This window comes from Gymnoscopelus microlampas (genome assembly GCF_963454915.1).
Source record: "Gymnoscopelus microlampas genome assembly, chromosome: 2".
NCBI classification, from domain to species: Eukaryota; Metazoa; Chordata; class Actinopteri; order Myctophiformes; family Myctophidae; genus Gymnoscopelus; species Gymnoscopelus microlampas.
The window spans coordinates 18,899,904-18,925,090 of record NC_139939.1 but is presented as its reverse complement, the minus strand read 5'-3'; the positions used below and the strand labels follow the sequence as shown (position 1 = coordinate 18,925,090).

Below are 25,187 nucleotides of genomic sequence, written 5' to 3'. Positions count from 1 at the left end.
CCATAAACGATTATCTTCCGTTTCGGCATAATTACAGATTCATTCATTTCTTTTTAATGCAATGTCAGCAACCAGGTTGCTGGCTTTACCTTAAAAAGAAAGCAGCTAACTCATGCAGTGGCAGGTTCTTGAGGCATAGCTGAAAGAATGCATGTCGCTGGTGGTCATATACTGACATTTACAAAAGGCACAACGTATTACATTCTTATTTTAGAGTGCTTTATTGAACAAGGAGCAGGATATGGTACATTTCACACACACCAGTATTCCCCAAATATAAAAATAAACACTTTGGAAACCATTTTGTCAAATGGTCCCAACTGATATTTTTGCGCTGTACTATTTGTCCTGTTGCCTTTAGTAATGACATCTTTGTGTTTTAAAAGAAAAGAAAAAAAGTCAAGCACAGCATAGAAACAGCAGCCAGTTAGGGGAGGTATTGCTTTGAACCAACGTGCCCCCTTTTTCCCTCCTTTATAAAGCGCTTACACAAACCAGTCATTTCTGTACAAAACACTGCTTTCTAGAAAACACAAAAGGAGAGGCAGTGAAATCAAGAAAATACTGTACAAAACAACATGGAATGACTTGTCACTGAGAGGTGTGGCACTTTATGGGTTAGCTTATGCGGGTAGATATATATGTATATATATATATAATATACTGTATATATGACACCCTGATAAGAAGTTAAGTACTTTTCTTCAGTTTCAATAGAAAGTGCCATTTTCACCTCACCTTTTTTTCCAGAAATGTACATTCTTTAACCGTTAGAAAGAAAATGTGTTGTACTCAAACATTAGAACAATGAGAAGTAAAAAGTTTTTTTTTTCTCTTCAGGAAATTTGGCACAAAACGGGCTCATCAGTAGCTTTCAAGTTTCACACGACCACCGTCTCCCTCACTCACAAATCTCTTTCTTCCTCTGACAAGACAAAAAAATAAAAATACATATCAGGTTATGTCTTCATTCAAAACAAACAGAAAAACGGGGGGGAAACTACGGTAATATCAAACAAAAGGGTGGTCTGTGTATCTCTTTCTTTGAGAAGACAAAAAAAATATCAGGTTATGTCTTCAATCAAAACTAACAGAAAAACAAATTAAAAAATATATATATATCAAAAGAAAGGGTGGTATGTTTATCTCTTTCTTCATCTAAGAAGACAAAAAAAACATCAGGTTATGTCTTCATTCAAAACAAAGAGTAAAAAAAAAAGATTAAACAAAAATGGTGGTATTCTTATCAAAAAACTACAGTCATGAAAAAAAAATGTGTATGATCACTCACCGACAGGGACAAAGATCCCTTAGTTCTTCATCAATGACTCCAGAACTGAAACTCTTGTCAACAAACTGCTCCAAGATGAAGTACGCACGGGGTACATCAATGTTGATTTCAGCAATGTCCATGTAAACTCTTTCAAAGCCCTAGAAACATGACATGTCGTTATAGCCGACAACAGTACATTTGCATTTAAAAGGCCTCTAAACATCAAGCTGTAACAGTACAATACTGTATGGTGATGTGCAGTGCAAAATCTGAACACTAGGTGACACCCTACCCTTCTCATTTGTTCCACGGTGATGACAGAGGATACCCAAAGAAACTTCAGTAGCTGCAGAACCATTTTGAATGTCTTCTCTCCTTTGGATTCCAGGACCATGACTATTGCCTAAAGGATGGCAAACAAATCACAGTACTTTAAGATTAGACATGAATGCTCACCAACTACCAACAAGACGTGTAGCACGTCACTGTTCTGTTAACGTATTCCCCATTTGCATCATACACCAGTTACCTCGTAGACAAACTCGTGGTGGAAATGGGGCACTTCCAGTTCTTTCAGGCATCTCTCAGCTTCCTTGCTGTCTCCAGACAGAATGTACTCCTTCAGCAACAGGTTCATCTGGAACAAAAGAAGAAAAAACATTATCAAACCAACGACTTACAAAAATATGTAAAACTTAGGAAAATAGGCTGTGCCTAAACCAAATATTAACCACTATAGGAGCATTTATTTATACCATCTATTGCTCTGAACAATCAGGTTTCTTGGAGATTATCAATCCCTTTAAAAGATGCAGTGAAAAACGGTGTAAATCAAAGTCCTTGCTTAAAAACAAGCTGCAACTCTAACAACATAACATTGAGTGACTGTGTCACATCAGCGTATCTAAATACTTGTTTGTGTGAATAGCTTTACAATGAAGGGACCTGTGTCAATGAAAGGGGTTCCTATGCACTTGCACTTTTCAGTCAAGACCTCACCTCTTTGACGAGCTGTGTGACAGGCCTCAGGCCTCCACCGCTCCCCCATAGGTTATCTATGCGGACACCAACCATACTCATCTTCAGCAGTACTGCTGCTCGATCCAGTGCTGCCCTGGAGGGGAAAAGGGAAAACTGATATGAAACAAATGACCTACAGTCTGAGTCTTAACATATAATTTTCCTTTACAATGGGTAACTTTAAAAAAAAACATTTAATCAAATTGTTTATTTGGATTATTGATGAAATATACAGATAACATAATAGGTTACCTTTACACTCGTTTAATCTCAAATAGTTCACCACACATTAAAAAAAAAAAAAAAAAAAGGGCGAGGGGAGCCATCCATCACTTTACAAACAATGGTGTTCCACAGTACCTTGCATGTTCACAGTCAACTCTGCCTTTGTAGCCCTCAATGTAGCTCTTGGACAGGATCTGGTCTCTGACAGCCCGTGCAATGAATTGGCCCACCAGCTGGAAGATGGAAAACAAACAAAAATGATATGCAAAAAAATAAGGCTACAACAAATCACCCAACTCCTCATCAAGTGGGCCAGCACCACAGCAACCTTGGAGTGTACTTTCCAGGGAACACATTGAAGGGTAAAGAACTTTAAAGTCCCCGTACACATGTCCCACCATATGTTTAAATCCTCAGAAAAAATCCATTTCCCCTCCCCCCCAAACAAAAACAAAATTTAAAGGAGCTTTACAGTAGAGTGGGTAATCCAAGAGTATGCACACCAAACACACACGCCCTTTGCGGTAAACACAGTGGTGACGGGTTACAGAGGAGCGCTTATTTTGTAGGTCCCTGCATACTTCCTCATTCATTTAGTGAGGCTACTAAGGTGTGTGATGTCACACCTTGTCTGAGTTGCATGCCCTGCATCAAACCCGTGAATGGAAATCTAAACACCAGATTTCAGTTGTAAAACTCTATATTAATGCTTTAGATCAGTGGTTCTCAAACCTTTTCATGTAAAGGACCCCCAAATGTATATGTATTTTGCCACGCACCCCCATCTGAAAATATTTTGTGCCAGGGGGACCCCCATACAAGATTTGCGTTGTTTAAATGTTTCAAGATTCTTTTAAAATAGATGTACAAGCTTACAATGCGTCAAGGACCCCTAGGGACTTTGAGAACCACTGCTTTAGATACATGAAGAGTGCAAGAAACTACCAGGAAAAATATATTAAACCAAACAAAAACACAATTTTGGAGAGAGTGGGTCTTTAAATCTTCACATTCTGTGATCATGCAACATACAGGAAAGAGGAACTCCCAGTTGAGGAATTCCAGTTCAGTCAGGATGCTGAGGCAGATAGAGACAGAGCATTTCTAATTTAGAAGAATATTGCCAGAGCTCACAGGAGAAATGCATCAGACACACAGCACAGGACAGTGGTCAAATAGTTATTTGACCAACCAAAGCAAAGAAGACAGGCCCATATACTGTAAATGATTATGCAAGGGTTCAGTCATTATTGAGAAATAAACCCTGACAGGGTGATGCAGGACCCCGATGCAAAGCGGGGTCGGGGTCCTGCATCGCTGTTCAAGAGATTATTCCACATGCAGGAAATGAAAAAAATTGAAGGATTTGAACTGTAGCCAAATGTCACCAGCCAGACATTATATAAAAGAACCCAACCTCCATTTTCATGGAACAACATTTCTTTTTTTTTTTTAAACTGCCATTTTCTGCAGTTGTTTTCAACCAAGAATGGATCACAATCTCATTTATTTGTCCAACTGTCCCAATTATGGATTGCCATGTTTGAAACATCAGAAATTACAAATTAACAATAGCCAACATGTAATAGGACTTGGAGGCCTCTCAAAGACTCTACTGGACAGATGACTGACCGTGGCCTTGTGAGCACACGTGCAAGTGTTTGTTTACAGAGGTATAGGCGGATGAGTTTTGGGAAACGAAAGAGCTGGCTTTGCTGTTCTGGTCTGGACAAAGCCTATGCTCATCAGTGCTCATTGTTCCTGCACAAATGAGACGCAGCTACACTCTCATCTGACCCGCGGCTATGGGCTATGGCTAGACTGGCAGGATCAGAAGGGAGAGAGAGAGAGAGGGAGAGAAACGTTTGTGTGGTCATTAGTGTTATGGTCACTGATTACGACAGATGATTTTGGCCGTCTAGACTAAACTGCAGTTTGTGCCAATAAAAGCCAACTTAACACAACAGAAAGAGAGAGAGAGAGAGAGAAAACTCAGAGTGCGCGCATGGAAGAGCAGATGCGCTGTCCTATGCAGCAACCCAGAACTGAGAGAATGGGACAGAGGAAAAAAAAGGGAGCGAGAGAAAGTGAGACAGTGTGAAAGGATGGGTGGGGATAGGAGGATGAATAGACCCTTTGGCCTCCTACGCTGAGCTAGCATTTCGCCAGCGCAAAGAGACAAAGGCCAGAGACCTCACGTCTGTGCAGGGTGAAAGGAAAGAGCTGAAATACACATGCAAGCTCACCCACAAGCACATACAATCAGACCACAGTGTCCTTCGCCGATGCTCCACCACAGTCAGTGCATGAAGGTTTACTTTAGCACATATGCTATACTCTGAACAGTGACGTAACACTGTCTGAACAGCGTTTCAAGTCTACTTTCACAGTAATCAGCGTTCCAAAAAGCCCCCTTTTTTAAATCCCTATAGAAAATGTACTTTGCTACCTACATTGAGTAGGAATGTGCAACTACATGTTGCACATTCCTACTCTACTTTTATGCCATTTAAACTACATGTGTAAAAATGTAAAGTGCTTTACACATTATTACATGTTCTTTTCAGTTTCTGCTCCTATCCTTTCTATGCTCCACAAAACATGTATAACAACATATACTATGTGATAATATTGTTTATCACATGGCTTTGTTGAATAAATGATTGTGATTGGTCAATAAAGGTATTCTATTCTAGCAGACTGCTGTTCTCAATAACAGACCGGTCTTCCTCCTCGGTTTAGGTTGGTATGAAAGCAGAAGCATGTAAGCCAATAAAATACAATGTTATGTGAAATGATTTACTTTGTAAGTTGCCATGTATTAAGCAGGATAATGTACAGTGACGTGGTCAGAATAAACTCAGACAGGGTGAGGCAGCAAGACCGATGTGAGATGTGGGCTGCACACATCAACAGAGACAGTTGATGGCCTTGATCCCAGCCCAGACTTTGAGAGCCATGATAACAAACTTGTTCAGACAAGTTTTTATCCTCATCCTTATCCATCCTCATGCAGGAACCTGCTGTTTGTTCCCGAGTCCAGGCTGAGAACAACGGGTGACCGTGTCTTTGATGTTAGGTCTCCTCGGCTCTGGAATCTCCTCGGCTATGGAATGACCTGCCTGAGGAGCTCAGGCTTGATAAATCCCTGTCTTAAAATGTAATTTTATTGAAAGGCCCATCCATACTTTCATAGTTTATATCTTAAAGTTTGATTCTCTTAATGTAAAATGTTTTATACATGTCTTAATTGCCACATTATGCCTGGCCTGTATTGTCACTTTACCAGCATGGATATTTAAATGTTAAATTAAGTGTTAAAATAGCTCTATATTCTGATAGTACTCATTGCTATAGAGTGTTTGTTCAGTAACAGGGGTCTCCCCGTCTCTCTAATGAACAGAAAATACATTTTCAGTTCGGGATACCAATTTTATCCGATCAGGAGAGAGAACTCACACAGGATACAGGATAAACAAGTGAAATTGGTAGTGATGACAAAATTGGAACTGGATCACTATAATAAATTTAAGCTGAAAAATGGGTACTCTCTCCTGTTTGGCTGAAAATTTGCAACCCACCTGAATTTTCTTCTGAACAACAATAGTGCTTTAACCTTATTACAAATGATTTTTTGTTTTAACCAAATTATATCACTTACCCTACCTACTTTTAACGGTTTTGTTCCTCTAAATTGTTTGCCCACTCGGCACCTATAGCACCTGTACCGTTTAAGTGGTATGAAATTCAATCAAATACTGTTTCTCTGAAAATAACCGATGTACAAGCATCGCGATGCATTGTGAACTTGTAGATGGTCCATCTTCGTGAGTGACACAGTCAGATTAAATAATAATATCCATCTATAAATGCATGAAGTGTGTGTGTGTGTGTGTGTGTGTGTGTGTGTGTGTGTGTGTGTGTGTGTGTGGCTTCCCACCTCACTGTGGATTGATATTTCTAACACAACAGCTCTAACAAAGTACTCTATGACAGCCAAGAGGGACACTCTTCTTGTAAGCATCACTTTATCATCATTTATCCTTATGCAGAGATTAAATCCCCAAAAGTGTATTTGTTTTTTTCCGACAGTGCCATCAGGATAAATGTCAGCTTTGTGGCATGCCCAGGCATGGCCCCCCACCACACACACAAGGTGCAGTTTTGGCATACGGTTCGTCTTTCCCTTGTACATAATGATGAAAGGCAGTGATGTGAACTAAACAATGATTATTATGTTTATGGTAATGTGAAACCTGTCATATAGCCTACTGGAATCTGTCTGAATGGAAGAGTTTTTTTTTTGTTTACTAATGAGCAAAAATAATAAGCATTTTATGTTCCACACAAAATCGCTACCAGCCGTTCCTGGGCCAAAGAATCGGCGGATGATCAGACCCAAAAATCCAGATTGGAGCACCCTTAGTTCTTTTCATGTCCAATTGAGGGTGTAAGGTCAGGTGGTTTGTTTTCTTTGTTAAATCTGTTCTTAAAACATACTTTTAACTAATGGACATAATTAACATTTTCACACTGCACATACATGTCATGTTTTATTTGATTAGGTAATTTCTTCTGTCTTATGTAAAGATTTTGTAACTTTGTAAGTGCTCTATAGGATTTTGTAACGTTGTAAGTGCTCTATAAATAAAATATCTTTATTATTAATTGTTATTATTTTATTATTATTATAATATTACGCAGTACATCCATCCTATTTCAGCATTATATTGTCTCTTTACAATAACCCATAAACAGACATGAGGGATGCACTCAATTCAAAGCATGGAGTTTATTTTAGCACGTAATGTAAACGATAAGCCTTACTTATGTTTATACGTATATCATTTCAAAGTTTAACTGCAAATAATTTCTACTTCTGGAAGCTTTTTTTTTTTTAAACCACTCCCTGAAATGCTTGAAATGAATCCAGACACTAATAGTAATGTCCCCCACCTGTATGAATGAATGAACCATTGTAAAGCGCTTTGAGCACTTGGAAAAGCGCTATAAAAATGCAATTCATTATTATTATTATTAATAGAGTAGTACAATAGACCAAATATATAGTTGTGCGCACACACAACCCTAAACCTAATCATAACACCCACCTGCGGGGCTCCGGGCGTGTCCAGCACCAGATCAGGCAGCTCTCGGAGCAGCGTGTCAAAGGAGCTCTCCACGTCGTTGCGACTCAGGACAGGGCCACACAGGTCAGCCAGCAGCCTAGAGGTGAGCTCCCGGTGACTCGCTTTGGCCTCCAGGGCCAGCGACACGGCCAGCATGGGGACCCCGCTCCGCATGGAGCCCAGGTTGAGCTCCCCTAGCAGTTCCTGGGAGGTGGAGAGAGACAGATATAGCTATTTGGTGTAGTGGGAAGAAAGGAGGGGGCCTAGGATAGACCCCTGTGGGACTCTGGTCAACTAAGTACACGAAAGCATCTCTGGCATTTTAGATTTTTGCATTGGGTATTGAAAAATCACACCCTGTGTGAAGGTAGCGGCGCCTTTGATACATTATGTCATCGATATGTGTTTATAGCCATGTGTCACGTGAAGCTTGACCAATCACTTTGTTGACGGGTCTGACCAATCAGAACGTTGACGGTGAACACGGACAAAGTCAGGTATAGAGCAGGATCCGCTCTGCGCCGCCAAAAATCACACCCAGTGTGAAGTGGGCGGTGTGTGGTCATCACAAAATGACTCACTTAAAAACAAAATCACACCTGTGTGAACCTCGACGGGCCTGACCAATCAGAACGTTGACGGACCTGACCAATCAGAACCTCGACGGGCCTGACCAATCAGAACGTTGACAGACCTGACCAATCAGAACCTTGGCGGGCCTGACCAATCAGAACGTTGACGGACCTGACCAATCAGAACCTTGGCGAGCCTGACCAATCAGAACGTTGACGCAAAAGCCAGGTATAGAGGGCTAATATCCGCTCTATACCTAAAGGTATAGAGCGGCTAGCGCCGCTAAAAATAGCAGATATACAAGCTATACAAGCTTGTACATGTATCTTTGAAAAATCTAAGTACACGAAAGCATCTCTGGCATTTTAAATTTTTGCATTGGGTATTGAAAGATAGTAGATATACAAGCTATACAAGCTTGTACATCTATCTTCTGAAAAATCTTGAAAGTTTGAGAACTACTGACTTAAAAGGAAATTGTAGAATCGGCCTACAGTCTTAATGAGTTAAAGTGGTTAAAAACTACTTTAGAATGATTACTATTCTGAGACTTCATACAGTTGTAGACGTCATTCAGGCGGTCTGGGACTTAGAGCAGGATTGTGGTACTTACTGCCACTTCATTTGTGTCTCCATGCTCAAAGTACTCCTGTACTATGGGGGTAACGGTTTTCTCAAAGTCTCCTTCGTCAATCGGGGGAACCACTGCCTCATACACACAGTTCTCCTGTCAATAACAGATGCAGAGAGCAACAGAAGAATTGTTACTGCAGCTTGGAGCTTATTACAGATATGTAAGGGATAATATAGAGGACCTGCTTTTACCTCTCAGGGTTTATATTACAATAAATACCATATGCATTATACTGCATAGTTCTAACATGGCTATTTATGTGCAAAATGAATGATGCGACATAAAAGATAGATTTTAAAACGTTAATAGCTCAGTTCGGGATACCAATTTTATAGCAGCGGTCTGTTATCAGGACATAACAGCAGAATGCTGTGATCCCAGTATTCAATTAAGCTGTGACGGCAACAAAATGTTTTGCACCAACATAGTATGCAGATGTAGGGCATCAGTCAATACCTGAGCTTCATCATAGTTTGGGTCTCTCACATCCACCGCTTGAGGTCCATATACTTCACCCGATCTGCCCCACACACCTTTCCCTCCAGCCCCACCTGAGGATAAAGATGACAGTCATTTTTACCACAAGAGACTTGACAATAATACAGATCTTAAGACTGAGGCAAAAAAAAGTACCTGTTAGCAGTGTGGTTTTCCATACATATCCATAACTTTATGTTTTTTCGTAAATTCATTCCCTACTTCGCCGTACTACAGTGTCACACAAAAGTAACAAATACAGCCAATCTACAAGCTTAAAACATGTGGCATCATGATGTGTTTTGACCTTGTAGTTCTGCCATTTTTTTTTTGAATTCTGAAACAATTGTGGACATATGAGGTTTCCACCCGACAGCAAGGATATCATCGTTACCTGAAATGTGAGTCGCTTTGGAAAAGCATAGACTTGCCTGTTAACAGTGCATAAACATGGTTACTGTTGAACAAAAGATCAGCAGCATATTTTGAGAGCATGCAGCTCTTTAGAGAAGACGCCTTTAGCTCCATGAAACAGAAACCCAGAAAAACGTCTTCAAAAGCCTTTTCATAGCAGTCACTCCGGGGGGGCTAAGTGCATGATGTCATATCAAAATACCACAGAGACATGGAACTAGAGAAAGGTGATAGTGACCTTTAACAGTAAAATGTCCTCAGCAGCACAAAGCATAGATTTGGGAAGGATTCCTCCCAAATGGGTATCAGCAGTTCTAAGACCCAAACAAGAGAACGGAACCAGACGGAAACGACAGACGGTATACACAGCAGTGTAATGAAACCTGCAGGGAAATGGGGAAAACAACTGCTCTCAGGTTTTCATTTTATATAGGCCTACAGAACATGCCTATAAACGTCATGTTTTTAATAGGGTTTAATTGTCTATCTAGTATACATATACTATATAGACAATTAAACCCTATTAAAAAACATGCCATGGAGTATATTGCGATTAAGTGATGATGCAGCACATAACAGTGTCATCCTATCCTGGCACAAAAATATTTTGCCATTCCGTGGCGCTGCAATAAGATCCTCTGCTGTTTTTTTACGCTTTGTCACGGTCATGTAAATTGAAAACAATGGGACCTTCCAGAGAGGAGGGAACGCAGAGCACGATGAGTGTTGGGAGACGGCTTCATCACATGACGTTTATTTAACACTTTTATAAAAGGAAGGTTGGTATAAATTAGGGATGCCACCGAATATTCGAATTTTCGAATATTCGTTACAGTCTCCATAATCGAAAATGATTTTTAAAATTCGATTTTAATTATATAAATTTTTTATTAATATTTAAAAAAAAACATTTTTTTTTTTTTTACTTTTTACTTTTGTATGCCTTAGTTTCAATCAAAATATATGCTAATACTAATAATAGTAATATTATAGTCTTAATAATTCTAAATGGCCACAGTTTCAGAGCGTTTCACTGTTTCAGCCCAGCCCAAACATGAACTCTGCAGCCGCACTGAGGCCCCTGCTGGAAAGCATCCCAGCCCAAACATTAACGTAACTAATAATTGGGCCGCGCAACCCGGAAATGACCATAATAATGCTAAAACAGGAGCAAAAAAAAAAAAAAAAAGTAAAAAAAAAAAAAAAAAATTTTTTTTTGAAAAATATTTTTCAAAAAACGGCGCCGTCGAATAATCGAAAAATATTCGCCAGGGCTGTCCGAATTTCGAATTGGCTGAAGGTCAGATTGTGGCATCCCTAGTATAAATAAGGCAAAGAGAAACAAGACGGTAGTACCAAAACCTGCGCTGTTGTTGACCCACCTACAGACCTGGCACTGGCAGGTGAAAAATGGATATACGCCATACATTTAAAGGGGTCATAGGTTAGTAGTGTTATACAAACACACATCTGTTGGGTTCCAGGGCAGTGTCAACAGATGGTAGACTATGTAAAAGGCCTGATACCAAAGCAGCTTGTCTGACCTGTCCAACATGATCCAAGTCCTCCTTAAATCCCGTCCAGCATGTGACACATTACATCCGGCTATATATGTCCTGAGTCCCACTCCTGACCCGCATTGACTAGGTGCACTCATCCCAACACAAAACACTGGGTGCCTTCACTGAAGATTCCTCACCCCACCCCCCTCATGCCGTTGGCATAATTACAGCGTACATTCAAAAATTCCAATGCAATGCAAAGCTTTTAATGTAGGAAAAGGGAGGCCCAGGCTGCTGGACCAACCGAGTGGCAGTTCACTTCTGTTGCATAACAGGCTAGATGGGCTGACACCATGCCAGCAGCAACTCCCCTAGTTCCAGTTCCACAGTCCCGGAGTGGAGGGAACTGATTGTACTGTACTGGAGACTGCTAGTTCTGCTGCTATGTAGGGGTGTGTATGTATGTATGTATGTGTGTGTGTGTATCACAGGATCTAAGAACGAGACGACCCACAGGAAGTATAAACAGGGCCATATATAGGTTTCCTATACATTTTTCAAATGCCACAATTTCCAGACAGGATTTTAACAGAACAGGTAATATCATTACCAACAACACTGTAGCCGCACCTCGACTTAGTCAACCTTGACTTTCCATACTTTCACCGGCCTTTTGCACAATTATCAAAGACTTCAAAAACCTGAAAACAAGAATTTCTCCAGTTATGAGACAAGATAACCTGATTTAGGTCTCTGAACTGAAACGTTGCGTTTCCCATTAAACGTTATCTTTGTATGAGAAGACAGTGTGTCACTGTGGGAGTCCTTCCTCTATGTAGACCTGCGCAGAAACCATGGAAATTGTTGTTTCTACTGTGCAGGGGAGTATGTTTGTGTACTGCAAATGGACCTCTAAAAGAGTTTGACACTACACAGCTTCCACTCCCTGTAAACGTCTATGACGCATCCATGTTATTTATAAAAGGTGATTAGGGGGAGGCCTATTCTTGGTTTGATATGCAAATTGGATAAGGAGTTAGTAAACAGATACACTGTCTATCAACCAAGTCCCTCAAGTCATTATCACAAATTCTTGTGCACAAACGTAATGCATTTATCTAAAGTCATCCTTCTGCCATTTCATACTGCATAATCATTTTCAACTCCTCTGCACAAAGGCAACTGATTACGAAGCTATTTCGAATAAAAAGCAAAGTACAAATCATTCTCTTTTCTTAATTGGTCACTAAACCATCCTTCCTGTTTCCACATGCACACACTTCCCTATGTAAAGGCATAACCACATCCGATGTAATCCTAGTTAATAAGCACACGCAAAGCCACCTACAATAAAGACTTCCTCAAGTAAACTTCCCATGTGGCTGCTAGCGGAATATTCCTGAAAAGCCTGACTAAGCAGATGTCAACAGTGGACAAGTGTGTGTGAGCCGCTCAAGATCACGCGGCCATTTGTTTACATGCTAATTGGTTTACTGCAACAGGATTGGTGAAGTGCAGTGTGATGAATAAAGAGTAGGTCATACGATCATATTTTTGCCCTCAAAGCCATGCTTTCAATACGCATTTCAAACGACTACTGCCTTCTACTCTACAATACACCAAAGAAGGTTTTATTTGAGTTGAATGGTTAACATTTAAGTTCACATTGAAAATTAAGAGTTAAACACATAACTTTTCATATATGGAGCAATGTTAGAGCATGCCGAACAGCAATCTGGTAATGCCGCAAGACTACATGCCATTGCTGTGAACACGATGTTACATAATCACTCAAAAGTACAGTCATTAAAACAAAGTTCTGTCAGATGACAGCCACCACTGGGCCCTTCTTCATACCTTTCTTTGGAAGGCCTCTGCCCTTGCCTAGTCGGGACTTTCTGTCAAGCAGCTTGCTCTTAGGGCTGGTGGGGGTCGCGGAGGGACCTCTGGCTGGGTCTCCGTTATCGCTGAGGGAGTCGCCCCTGCCCGAATCCCTGGAGGAGTTCTTCCTCAGCCTGCGCTTGGCTTTGGCCTTCATACGCGCCTCATGGAGGCTATTACTGGAGGAGATCCAGTTGCCATTGATCTCATTGTTAATGTTCTTGCTTGATGTCACAACTCCTCCATTCTCTTCATCGCCAGATAAGCCACTGAGGTCCTCAGCATCTGTTCAGAAGAGCATGAGGACATTTATTATGTTTGTTAACCGAGTTAAAGCATACATACATTGTGTGCAGTATACTTTAGTACAGTGGTTCTCAAACGTTTTCATGTCAAGGACCCCCAAATTGATATGCATTTGGCTGTGGACCCCCACCTCCAAAGATTTGCGCAAATGTTCAAGATTTTTCAAAAATAGCAGATCCACAAGCTCATAGACCCCTTAACAGACGACGTCACACTGATAAGAACCAGTATGCGTGCAACCACTAAGTGCGCAATGAAACCCATTCTATCAGGTCTCGCTAGGACGCGCCTCACCAGCCAACACACAAGATGGGGTTGGGGTGTGCTGAAACTAGCGCACCCTAAAGCAACAGGTTGAGAATTGATTGCGTGAAACAATCACCTGTGCATCCAGTCTCAATGTTGGTAAATAAATAATTGGTCTATAGCACGGCACGAAGTGACGTGCTGTGAGATCGTATATCTGCTATTTTTGAATAGCCAAAGTATAAAATATGGTTGAAATGGTTACAATTGTGCTGCTACTGTATATCTATATAATACTGTATATTAACTACTTCTGCTGTGGACCCCCTGGACCCCCCCCCCCTCCAAAAAAAAACAACTATGTGGCCAATGTTGACAATGACATTAAGTAACACTGGTTATGGTCATTTAAAGAGACCCGAGCAAGCAAGGGGGATCAAAATGTATCATCAAAGAAACTGCATCAGTAGTTTCGACAGGTGCAATTGAAAATAAATAACCACAAATTCAACGGTATTTTCTAATTCTAGTCTACAGACAATGGAAACGAAAATAAAAGTCACTTCCGCATGAAAAAGTCCCTGCTGCTGCATATGGTTGCTGCAGCAGCAGATCAAAGGCATGACATACAGCTGATGATGCGTTTACATTAAAATTCAAGTTCAAAAACACTCACCAACAGGGTTTGCGTTCAGCCAGGCCTCGCAGTCAGTTGCCATTGTTTCAAAAAAGTAGAAAAGATGCTTGCAGCTGAATTTGGTGCAATTCAGAATTCGTGATACAATACCTAAAACACAATTAAGGAAATTCAGATTAGATGTAGTGACATCAGTTAATATGCAGACAGACGTGCAGCAGGCTTTACATAGGCCTGTCACAATTGTTGCATAATCGCAATTATTTGAGATAGTCGCAATTACTTTGCATAATCTTCATAATCGTTTCTAGGTTGAAAAATGTTAATACATTTTAAAACATTTTCAAAAAATAGCAGATCTACAAGCTCACAACACGTGTTGTACGCTTGTAGAGCCATTTAACTTTTTTTTTAGTATACAATAATTATATGTGTCAGTAAATTAATGTAATGTGTCAGTAAGTTATTTGTCATAATGATCTGCCCCTGTGCCATTAGTGATCATGAAGCTTAAAACCCAAATAGAAATTAAAATTGTGTTCATATATGTTCCAATGTCAAAAACACAAACCCATTAAGACCTGGAACGCATCTGTGTCACTTTAGATTTCTTTGGGCTATTAAAAAATAGCAGATATACAAGCTCATAGAGTGCCGCGCTATGAGCTTGTATATCTGCTATTTTTGAAAAAACTTGGGGAAAAAATGTTTTGGTTTAAAAAAAAAAAAAAAACAACCGTTAGGATTTAGAAAACATTTTTAAGAATCGCCTCAGGTCTTAATGGGTTAAATCGTTAATCCCAATCCTTTGTGTGACAATGAATCGTCAACTTGAACGTGTGATCGTGACAACAGCCCTGGGGCACAAACAGCATACCCTCCCCCCGTTCATTCATACTACTGATAAACAATAGTCAGCTTTTTAGCTGCAATGACGAAATGTTGTCAACAGAGAAAACAACTGCGTCAAAGGCTGCACTCGCTGTCACAGAAACATAACGTTATGATATTCACACTGGCTGCAACCATGGAATTATAATGTTGCTCTAATGAAGCAAACAAAACAACAGTGAATTAATGTCGACCTTTGCTGACTGTGACACAATACAACACAATGCACGGCCAACTACGCAGTCGCACGAGAGCGACAACAAAAACAAACAGCTCGCGCAGAGAATTTGCTTTTGAGTTGTATCTATTTATCTGTTTCATTTTCACATTAAACGCACAGCATGTACGACGCAGTGTGCATTGTATAACTTGCTTACTCGTGCTTTGCTTGTAGAATCACTATGAAATGAATGTAAATCACTAACCGTGTGTTTGACGTCCGAGCTTGTAAACTCTAAACGACGACCCAGTTGTGTGTGTTGTGTTTGTTTTATCTACCCAGCAACTCAGAGACGTAACTCTGTCGGCCGCCAGTGATTGGCTGAACGCAGTGAGGGTTTTAAAGGGACGGGCCAATGGAAATACAGAAGGGGTAACGTTGCCACGTCCGCTTATTATAAGCGACTTTGGGCTTATTTTTCTTGGGGGGGTTTCTTGCGGGCCACAACGCGTCGCCATGCAACGCGTTGTGAGCTTGTAGATCGGCTATTTTCAAATAGTCCATGTATACAGGTTTAAAGTGCTCATGTCGCTTCTTTGGGGCTTGTTTTCGTAGACCTAGTTGCTTGTTTCTTTCGCAAAATCTGGCAATACTGGGAAGGGGCTTGTCTTCTGGTATTTTCCTCTAGTGGTTGTTTTGTTGAGGTAGTGCTGCCCCCTGTCTTTAGGGTTGTAGAACAGACCCCCCCTCCCCTCTCATATTATTATTATGCAATGATGTTTATTATTTTATTGAGTATGACTATATGTGACGAAGGTAGAGATGATTGCCGATAGGATCAGGACAGTGATTTATTTATATGTTTTATGCATGTCCCAAAACAGTCAAATTCGATTGATCTGCTATGAAGTAGACTTCCCAGAACAGTTTGTCCATCACATTGGAACATGGTGTACTAGTGTACTATAACCTGCAGCCAGTGGTGGAAAAAGTACTCACAGGTTTTACTTAAGTAAAAGTATGCTATGTACAAATACTCTGTAACAATTAGAAGTCCAGAATTCAACATTTACTTGAGTAAAAGTACAAAAGTATTGGTATCAAAATATACTTAAAGTACCTAAAGTAAAAGTACCCATTATTCAGAATGTCCCCTTTCAAATGTATAAAATGTATAAGAATCTTTTGAAAATAGCCAAAGTTGTAATAGAGCTGAAGTGGATGTTTAATAATCAAAATCTACAAAGCAACTATAACTAAAGATGTCTAATACATGTACTGGAGTAAAAGTAAAAGTATAAAAAATTGGAAATACTCCAGTAAAGTAAGTAGTAGGCTAAGTACCTAAACATGTACTTAAGTACAGAACTTAAGTAAATGTGCTGTACTTAGTTACTTTCCACCACTGAGTGTATGCAGGCTTCACAGCACATAATGTACACAACCGTGGCATAAGTTTAACCCCTTAACAACAACTCCACAACATAACATCTCCGGCACTGACTTGGTAATTGTTGGAACAGTTGAGTATTTAGAGTTACTTTATGTATATGGTAATATGATAGGTGGCCAAATGTATATATTTTTTTTTTAATGGAAATGTTTTTAAGTAAAGTAAAGTATACATTATTAGAACATGCTTAAACATTCGACATTTAATGTCTAATATTTCTACAATTGCTACAAATTATCTATATAACAGAGCTAGATATATCCAGTCATTTTGGGGCATAAACAAGAAGTTGAAAGTTAAAATGAAGTCTGATAATGATGTACATGTTCACATCATGCATACTTTACATTACTTAAGACCATTTTTCAAATATGTATATTTTTTAACATTTTGGACAAAATAGGAAATTTTACATCGAGGTGCCCGGATGTCCCTAGTACCCACCTATCCTGTATCCGTGCCTATCAGTGGTGGACAATAACTATAGTACATTTACTTGAGTGCTTTACTTAAGTATATTTTTTTAGTATCTGTACTTTGCTTGAGTATTCGCACCACACATTGTGAGCTTGTAGATCTGCTATTTTAACTAGATTAGATTCGTTTTATTGTTGAACATTTCTGAAAAGTTTTTGAATTTGGGGGGACATTTTATTGGAGTTCATGTGTGCAATTATCTACCTCAACACTAGAGGGAGAACTTTTACAACAGTTGGGCTGTCATGGGCTGTCCAATGCTCCATCTGAACATCATGTACTATGATTTTAGCAGTGGTGGATGAAGAACTCAGATGTTTTGCTTAAGTAAAAGTAGCAATACAATACCGCAATATAAAAACACTCTGTTACAAGTAGGCTAAAAGGCCTCTATTAAAAATGTGACTTCAGTAAAAGTGCAACAGTCTTGGCATCAAAATATACTTACAGCATCAAAGTAAATGTACTCATATGGTTTCACTTTTTTGTATCAACATCCATAGGCTGGATGGAACATAACAGTAATAGAATCACCACCAGCAGAAATGATAAAATACCTTGATATCATTTTGCCAGTTTAAAACACTGGTGTATGGAATCGTGTTTGAGAGTTATGCATAAAAAAATGATTGTCATCTTTTTTTTCCTTGATTCTCCCTATGTATTCAAGTTCCCTTTCTTAAAAAATCCTCAAGAAATAATTACGTTCTGGAATGCAATGGAGTGAAATATCAAAATATCCAAAACAGTCAAGAACGTTTCAACACTGTATACTACAAGTACAGTGACGTTTTTTCTTTGGTACAGCACTGTTATGGAGAAGTACTTGTACTGAACACTGTACTAGACTAATCTAGTACAGTGTTCAGTACTCAACTCAAGTTAATGTAACTTGCTTACATTACGTTCCAGTATTAAATATTACACAAGGAGTCCCTATTTTTATTAGAATATGTTATGTATGCCAAATAATAGCATTCAACATTTCACGTCCAGCATCAATTCCATGGAAAGAATGTGTATAATACGAGAGACATGGAGGCAGCTCCGTTCTTTGACATGTTTATTCAAGTTTTTGCATCAGAAAAAAACATTATATGAAAAGTCCATGAAACAAATTAACACCATCTTGATGAACTATGATCAGTATTCACAGTGTATAAAACAGAGGATGATTTGTTCACCCTGTTGGAACAGTCTCTGTGTGCAGTCTCATCAGACAGAAACATTGTTCATTAAACTCTAATAAATTAAACACATGGTCCAGTTCAAGATTCTGAACAGTTAAGGCATCATATACATAACCTTGAGCATGACTGCGATTGTCTCCTGAATTGAAACAGAATGAAACAGGAAATGAAAGCAACAGTTATGTTTGACAGGTCGATGCACAGTTGTTAATAGTTCATTCAGTTGTTGATTGCAGTGATTTACATTTCGGACCATACATTGGACCAAGGCACAAACACGCACAAGAAAGAAGTCCAAGTCAATTTGTCTATAAAATAAGTTATAGTGAACGATACATTCAAATCTGTTCAAGATAATGCAACAAACCTGAGAATTGTCTCAGTATTTTAAACTGAGTAAACCATTTATCTGGTTCACGTTTCAAGTCATTTCTGTATGTGAAAATATATCAATATATTACCCCTGCAATATCTAACCCAAACTCAAGGTTATCCTTCTGGCAAAAAGGGTTTATTAAGTGGACTTAATGGTCCATAAAAAAATCTGTTTTGTTACGTCATCATTTACTTTGAAAAATACTCTCTGATTGAGAAGAAATTGATTTTAAGAGTAAAAATAAACATAAACTGATAACCTTTGATGTTGCACAGTATAATACAACTGGTATATTAAATTAAACATGGGCAATTGTAAATGTAAAATTTTAAGTGAAGCAAAATCCTTCCAAATGTTGACAGCTTAGTTACTATACAATACACCATTATGTACAAAATATATCCAGTCATTTGCCTAAAAAATCGACCACTATAGGACCTGTGCAGCCCTCAATAACATGATGCTCTGATGAAGTGTAAGTCATTCTGATAAGAACACATATCTTATTGTATTCTGATGTCAGTTGTCAGCTGTAGTGACGACGAGAGGCCAGATGTCATTCTGAAGATGCCGGTTCCGTGAGTGAGCCGAGGAGACTTTCCTCTGCCAGCTGACACAGGTATTTCTGTGAAGAAATGGAACAAATCAAGTAATCCAACAAACATCTAACGTCTCAACAAACAACATCAATCTTTTAGCAACTCGCATCAACTAATGTATTAGATTGGGCCCTACTGTTTAACTCAGTAAATCTTTTTTGTTTTGTTTATTTTTTTGTCTGTGTAGAGAGACAGGAAATAGGAGAGTAGCCTATGGGAGCGACAGTCATGCAGAAAATCAAACCGGGGGCTTGCCGTCAGGCATTAGCGCCTATGTGGGGGTACACGCCCTAAACATTCAGCCCAGACTGAATAAAGCTCAACTTATACTCCACTAGAGTAGACTAAAATAAATGATCTGCAAGCTAATGCCCCGCCAGAAGGCCCAGATCAGCAAGCAAAAAAGCAAGCTGTTGAAAGGTCAGTGCTGCAGGATGAGGTGCAAGAAGCAATAAATACTCTAGATGAATCATGAATCATCACCCCCCCCCCCCCCCCCCCGCCCACAGAGAGAGAGAGAGAGAGAGAGAGAGAGAGAGAGAGAGAGAGAGAGAGAGAGACACACACACACACACACACACACACACACACACACACACACACACACACACACACACACACACACACACACACACACACACACACACACACACACACACACACACACACACACATGCATGAATGCACACATGCGCGTGTGAGCACACTTGCTTCACATATAGTGTTGTAAGTCAAAATAGGAACAGAGAGAAAATCATAGAGGAACGTATAAACTCCATATCAATTAGTAACACACGTATACATACCATCACTAAATGGTATCACAATTTGCTAAATGTACTTGTGTATCTCATTTTCAATAGGTATTAACCACTTAAACCCTATGTACGTCATTGGCTGGGGTCTCCCAGATGTCTGCAAACCTTCTTTCCCCCTCTAAATCAAATCTCTTCACCGAAAATAGCCATCTACAAGCTCACAACACGTTGCAACTTAAGCCGAATGTTCGCCTATTATGACATGGAATAGGTACGCTTGGGTGGTTAAATAGCTATTTTCATTGATTCCTGCAAGGGACAGACTAGTAAATACAAAAAGTGATAAATAAGTTAGCTAAATGAATTAAATAAAATCTAACCATTCAGAAAGATGGAGAACAAAGCCTGGACACGTTCACTGTAAGGCCGCTTCGCTTAATCAGAAGTTTAAACCAATGACATGGTATTAAATGAGGTACACACACACACACACACACACACACACACACACACACACATACACACACACACACACACACACACACACACACACACACACACACACACACACACACACACACACACACACACACACATACGCAAGGACATTCAGGCACATTCACATTCAAATACATGCAGCTCATACACAGCTTTGACAGACAGCACAACTGTTTTTGAGATTTTTGCTGTTTCGGAATGTAATCCATCAAATGTTAGGGAATCTCTCCTCTTCTAGCCAGCCTCAGCTGTGCTGATGGAAGGGGGAGACGGGAAAGGCCACAGTGCTGGGTGCTGAATGGCCACTAATGAGAAACTCAATACATTTTCAAATGTGTGTGTGTGTGTGTGTGTGTGTGTGTGTGTGTGTGTGTGTGTGTGTGTGTGTGTGTGTGTGTGTGTGTGTGTGTGTGTGTGTGTGTGTGTGTGTGTGTGTGTGTGAGTGAGTGCGAAGGTACGCATGTGTCCATCTGTCTGTGAGTGCATTCGAATGTATTCCCAAAAGCAAAATAACAAATCTAAAAAATGCAAAATGAGAAAGCACGCATGTAGGTGTTAATTTAAGTGTGAAATCGGTCAAAATCAACATCCCCACAACACTATGGGTGGTGGATTACTTAGGAGAATGCATATTAATGACCACTTTCAACCTGGCATCCACATTCTGGGCATGTCATTATAGACAAATATTGTAATACATTTCCGAAGAAAGAAAAAATGCCGATCTGTAACGTGTCACATCGCAACACGTGAGCTGGTAAATCACAAACGGCTATTTTCGCTACGCATTACCATCATACGACAAAGTATAAAACAGAGAGCTTAAGTGGTTAAATCATTGCAGTCACATGGCACTGGTGAGCAGTGGCTTCCAGGTTCGAACCCGGGTCCGGGTTCAAAAGTGCCTGCCATGGATCACGTGATGATGGCCATCCGTTACCCAGACCCAGCCAGGCTAAAGGTTGTGCTGTGTCTTCAGAATGATGTACAAGCGGATGACATTTCACTGCCTGGTGCCTGGGTGGTGAGTAATCTCTTAGTCACACATAATTTGCCCCGCTGAGATTCGACATACATCACACTTTATCACACTTTATCACACCTTATCACACTTTCTAAAGATGTATTAGAGATATGTGCTGGGCAGATGTGGACACGCCTTCAGATCATTGTTATCGCCGTCATTAAGTGCACACATGCAGTCATGCACGCGCGCACGCGCGCGCGCACACACACACACACAAACACACATCACACATTCACACATTTGTATTACTATCCATGTTGGGATACTAAGCAAATGTTCATAAATAATGCAAATGTTACCATTTTTAACACTAAACCCAGTCCTAACCCCTGACCCTAAACCCAACACGAATCCTAACTGCTGATCCTATTCTAAATCTGACGATAAAGCTAATCCTAACCCTGACCCCAACCTAAATATTTGTATAATTATAACCACATCTCTATGTCTTTCTTAGCGATGGGACCATTTCCCTCAAGGTCACCAAAAACTATTTCCCCATAAGAGACTTTTGCATGGTTTTACTATTCTTGAGACTTTGCCCCCCCCCCACACACACACACATATAATCAATCAATCAATCAGTCAATACCTGTAGGTTCCTGTAGTGGACAGTACTGCGGCAGTGTGCAGTCTTTGCTGTTTCCTCGCTGGTATAGAACAGTCCACACAGCTTACAGTAGAAGCCTGTCCGAGGCACAATGAACTCCACTCCTATTGGGAGCAGTGAGAAAGTCACAGAAGATCAGCGTAGAACGATATGATTCAATGATTTCATCACAGTCACTGCATCGAATGCATAATGCTGGCTAGGCCTGTAGAGGGCTCACTGAGATACTTATTGAGCACTGCTGGCATTAGGAAATGAGGAGGCACCCAGACAGCAATGTTAGATCACACCATACTACACACGCACACGCACACGCACACGCACACACACACACACGCGCACACGCACGCACGCACGGCACGCACGCAACATATAATATATACTACCATACACACTGGTTAAAATAATGTTTTAATCATAAAATAAGTTGAGTGTACTAATGTAACCACAGGACCATTTGGTTATATTTGTTACCTCTCAGAGTTACAAATGGATAAATTGGTGTATTCTTACAGCACAATGTCTCTTAAAGACTGAAATGGTTTTCATCGGTTTTCTAATAATTCATGACCTACAATAACGTTATAGTACTGAAGATGACAACTAAACTGAATTGTCATGATTGAAACCACTGTTGGTCTCAAAACTAAACAAAAAAGCTAGGACAGCTGCATCATGAATCCCGTCTATAACATTTACTCAGTTACACTTTATTACATTACAGCAACACGTCAATATGATCTTAATTGAAGACAACAGGACAACCTTCACATCTACCATAATATACCATGATATACCATAAACCATCACTCAACCAAATCATCAATATCAATAAGCAGGCATTAAGGGAGTATTTAATGGTCCCCGGGGGAGGGGAAATTCCTTTTCTGCATTCACCCTGCAGATGAATGCTCAGATGGCCCAGATGAGCACATACATGAGGGAGCATGGTCCAATTCACACGCATCATGCATCAGCTGGTGGCACACCATTGTGTTTGTGCTGTAGCCAGCATATAGTGGCTCTGCTGCATGCTGCATTGTGTAAAGGCCTATCCAGTAGTCTTAGCGCTGACCATGTGTTTGGCTGTGTCATTCTGGTTCTAATGATAACATAAATACACATGTCTCAGGGGTGCGTTTCACAACCTGCTCACTGAAATAGACCAGCAGCTGATACCAACACTCACCCTTCTTCATTCCAGTCAATTAGAGTGTTAATGCAACAGGTTGTTGCTTTATTTATGAATGATGCACAATAATATTTATCATTAGGCAGCGGTCTGCCTGCCCAAACAACTATCAACTGGTGAAACCCAGCTGAAGAGGAATACCATATAGAGAAATACCAAATGGAATTTCTATTTGCGGTGGACAGGACCTGGACAGTTTAGGTTTTGAAAAGTTCAAATCAAACATGATGTGCTTACCTAAAGGGATGCTGTGCTCACTGACAGCCTTGTCTTGCTCTTGAGATGGTGAGCGTGCCCCAATCTCTATCTGGTTGCTATATGGGCTATTTACGGAGTTCTGGACACCTGTAGATGAAAATTACATGCATATGTATATAAGTTACTACAATCTTAATCTTTGTTCAGGGGGAAAAGTGATCAGGTCATATTTGTGTATTCAGACATAATTTTGCATTGGTTGTTTTTGTAACAATGTAACAACATAGGCGAGTCCGTACGATGAGTCCGTCGCTTGTTGACAATAACAGATCTACAAGCTCACAATGGCCGAAAAACTGATTTGGGCTGCCAGTGTAAACATAGCCTTCATAAACAACTGATTTGAGAAGCATAAGAAATTAGAAACTAAAACAAATGACCAAACAAGTAAAAATGAAGCTTCAGACCGGGCTCTAAGTGATATTTCATAGTTTGCTGAGTAAATTACCTTTTTTAATAGTTTCCTCCTTCTGCTGGATAACTTTATTATTTATCTCTGTGATTTCCACCATGTCCTGGGTCTTGCTGCCTTCAGGTACAACATGATTTTCCAGTGGTTCCTGCAACGGCTCTCTGATGGTTACGTTATCCTCTGAGAATGTTTCCTCTACCACAGCCTTGAATTCCTGATCAGGGAAGTCACCGATATCTTTGCTTAATCGTTCAGGAGTCACTGAGCTGAGAGTCTGGCTGCCTGGACTGGCTACAAGCACAACCTCTGCTTCCTTCTCCATCGATGATGTTTCTTCCATTCCATCGCCATTCTCCTTGTCCTCGTTTCCCCCAGGAGACTCCTGTGTCTCGGTGCAACGGCTGATTTCAGATGGAGGTGCAACCTCCTCCACCACTTCCTCTGCCGTGGGCTCTTTGGTACAGGAAGCATCCTCCACCAGCTCGGGAAGGTCGGGCTCGATAATAGAGTCGTCTTCTTCGCCCACTTCATCTACAGTGACAAGTTCCTCCATGTTCTTGGGGTACCAGCACTCTCCTTCGGTGTCATCTCCACTTTCCCACTCCTCCACCTAGAGGAACAGATAACACCAAATCAACAGGTTGCTACAATATCAATTCTTACTCTCTCTGCAATTACATTCTGAAAGAATGCCCTTCAAATAAAAACAAAATATGCTTTTTTCATGGTGAACTTGACAACATTGCTGACCATTTACCAAAAGCATATTGTGGTTTGTACATTTTTGAAGAAGCCAAAAACTTACAGATACTTTTTAGATTTTTAGAAGTGTTGATTGCTTTGAAAAAATTGATTGATGAACACAATGTCCATGATTTATTAACTGCAGAGTGATGTTTTAGCCAACATTGACTAGGAGCTAAAGCTAAACCTTAATTTATGGGAAAATGGGTTGGAAAATGGTTAATG

At 40.1% G+C, this 25,187-nt stretch overlaps 2 protein-coding genes across 4 annotated transcripts in view; both read right to left on the bottom strand.

The window, feature by feature from the left end:
- Positions 1–202: 202 nt before the first annotated feature.
- pdcd4b (programmed cell death 4b) lies at positions 203–15,702 on the bottom strand. Its single transcript, XM_084080377.1, has 12 exons — positions 15,634–15,702; positions 14,357–14,467; positions 13,105–13,413; positions 9,311–9,405; positions 8,834–8,947; positions 7,630–7,851; positions 2,654–2,751; positions 2,273–2,387; positions 1,803–1,910; positions 1,566–1,676; positions 1,292–1,431; positions 203–925 (listed from the first exon to the last, which is right to left on the bottom strand). Exons 2-12 carry the CDS (start codon positions 14,397–14,399, stop codon positions 865–867), a joined length of 1,416 nt encoding a protein of 471 aa, XP_083936503.1. The 5' UTR covers positions 14,400–14,467; positions 15,634–15,702; the 3' UTR covers positions 203–864.
- Positions 15,703–18,372: 2,670 nt separating this feature from the next.
- The window catches only part of rbm20 (RNA binding motif protein 20), a 65,480-nt gene continuing 58,665 nt past the window's right edge, over positions 18,373–25,187 (bottom strand). For all 3 annotated transcript variants that reach the window (XM_084081378.1, XM_084081379.1, XM_084081380.1), the window contains exons 11-14: positions 24,255–24,828; positions 23,786–23,893; positions 22,339–22,460; positions 18,373–19,489 (exon numbers count right to left, since the gene is read on the bottom strand). In XM_084081378.1, the coding sequence (XP_083937504.1) occupies positions 19,421–19,489; positions 22,339–22,460; positions 23,786–23,893; positions 24,255–24,828 (873 nt within the window). In that variant the 3' untranslated portion in view covers positions 18,373–19,420. The remainder of the gene's footprint in view (positions 19,490–22,338; positions 22,461–23,785; positions 23,894–24,254; positions 24,829–25,187) is intronic.

What these genes read in the sequence shown, in the direction of transcription:
- pdcd4b (XM_084080377.1), bottom strand. Translation starts at nt 14,399, where the DNA reads ATGGCAACTGACTGCGAGGCCTGGCTGAACGCAAACCCTGTTG. An exon ending in GAGACACAAATGAAGTGGCA is followed by an intron (nt 7,852 to 8,833) that starts GTAAGTACCACA and finishes TCCACCTCCCAG; the next exon opens with GAACTGCTAGGGGAGCTCAA. An exon ending in ACCACGAGTTTGTCTACGAG is followed by an intron (nt 1,677 to 1,802) that starts GTAACTGGTGTA and finishes GCCATCCTTTAG; the next exon opens with GCAATAGTCATGGTCCTGGA.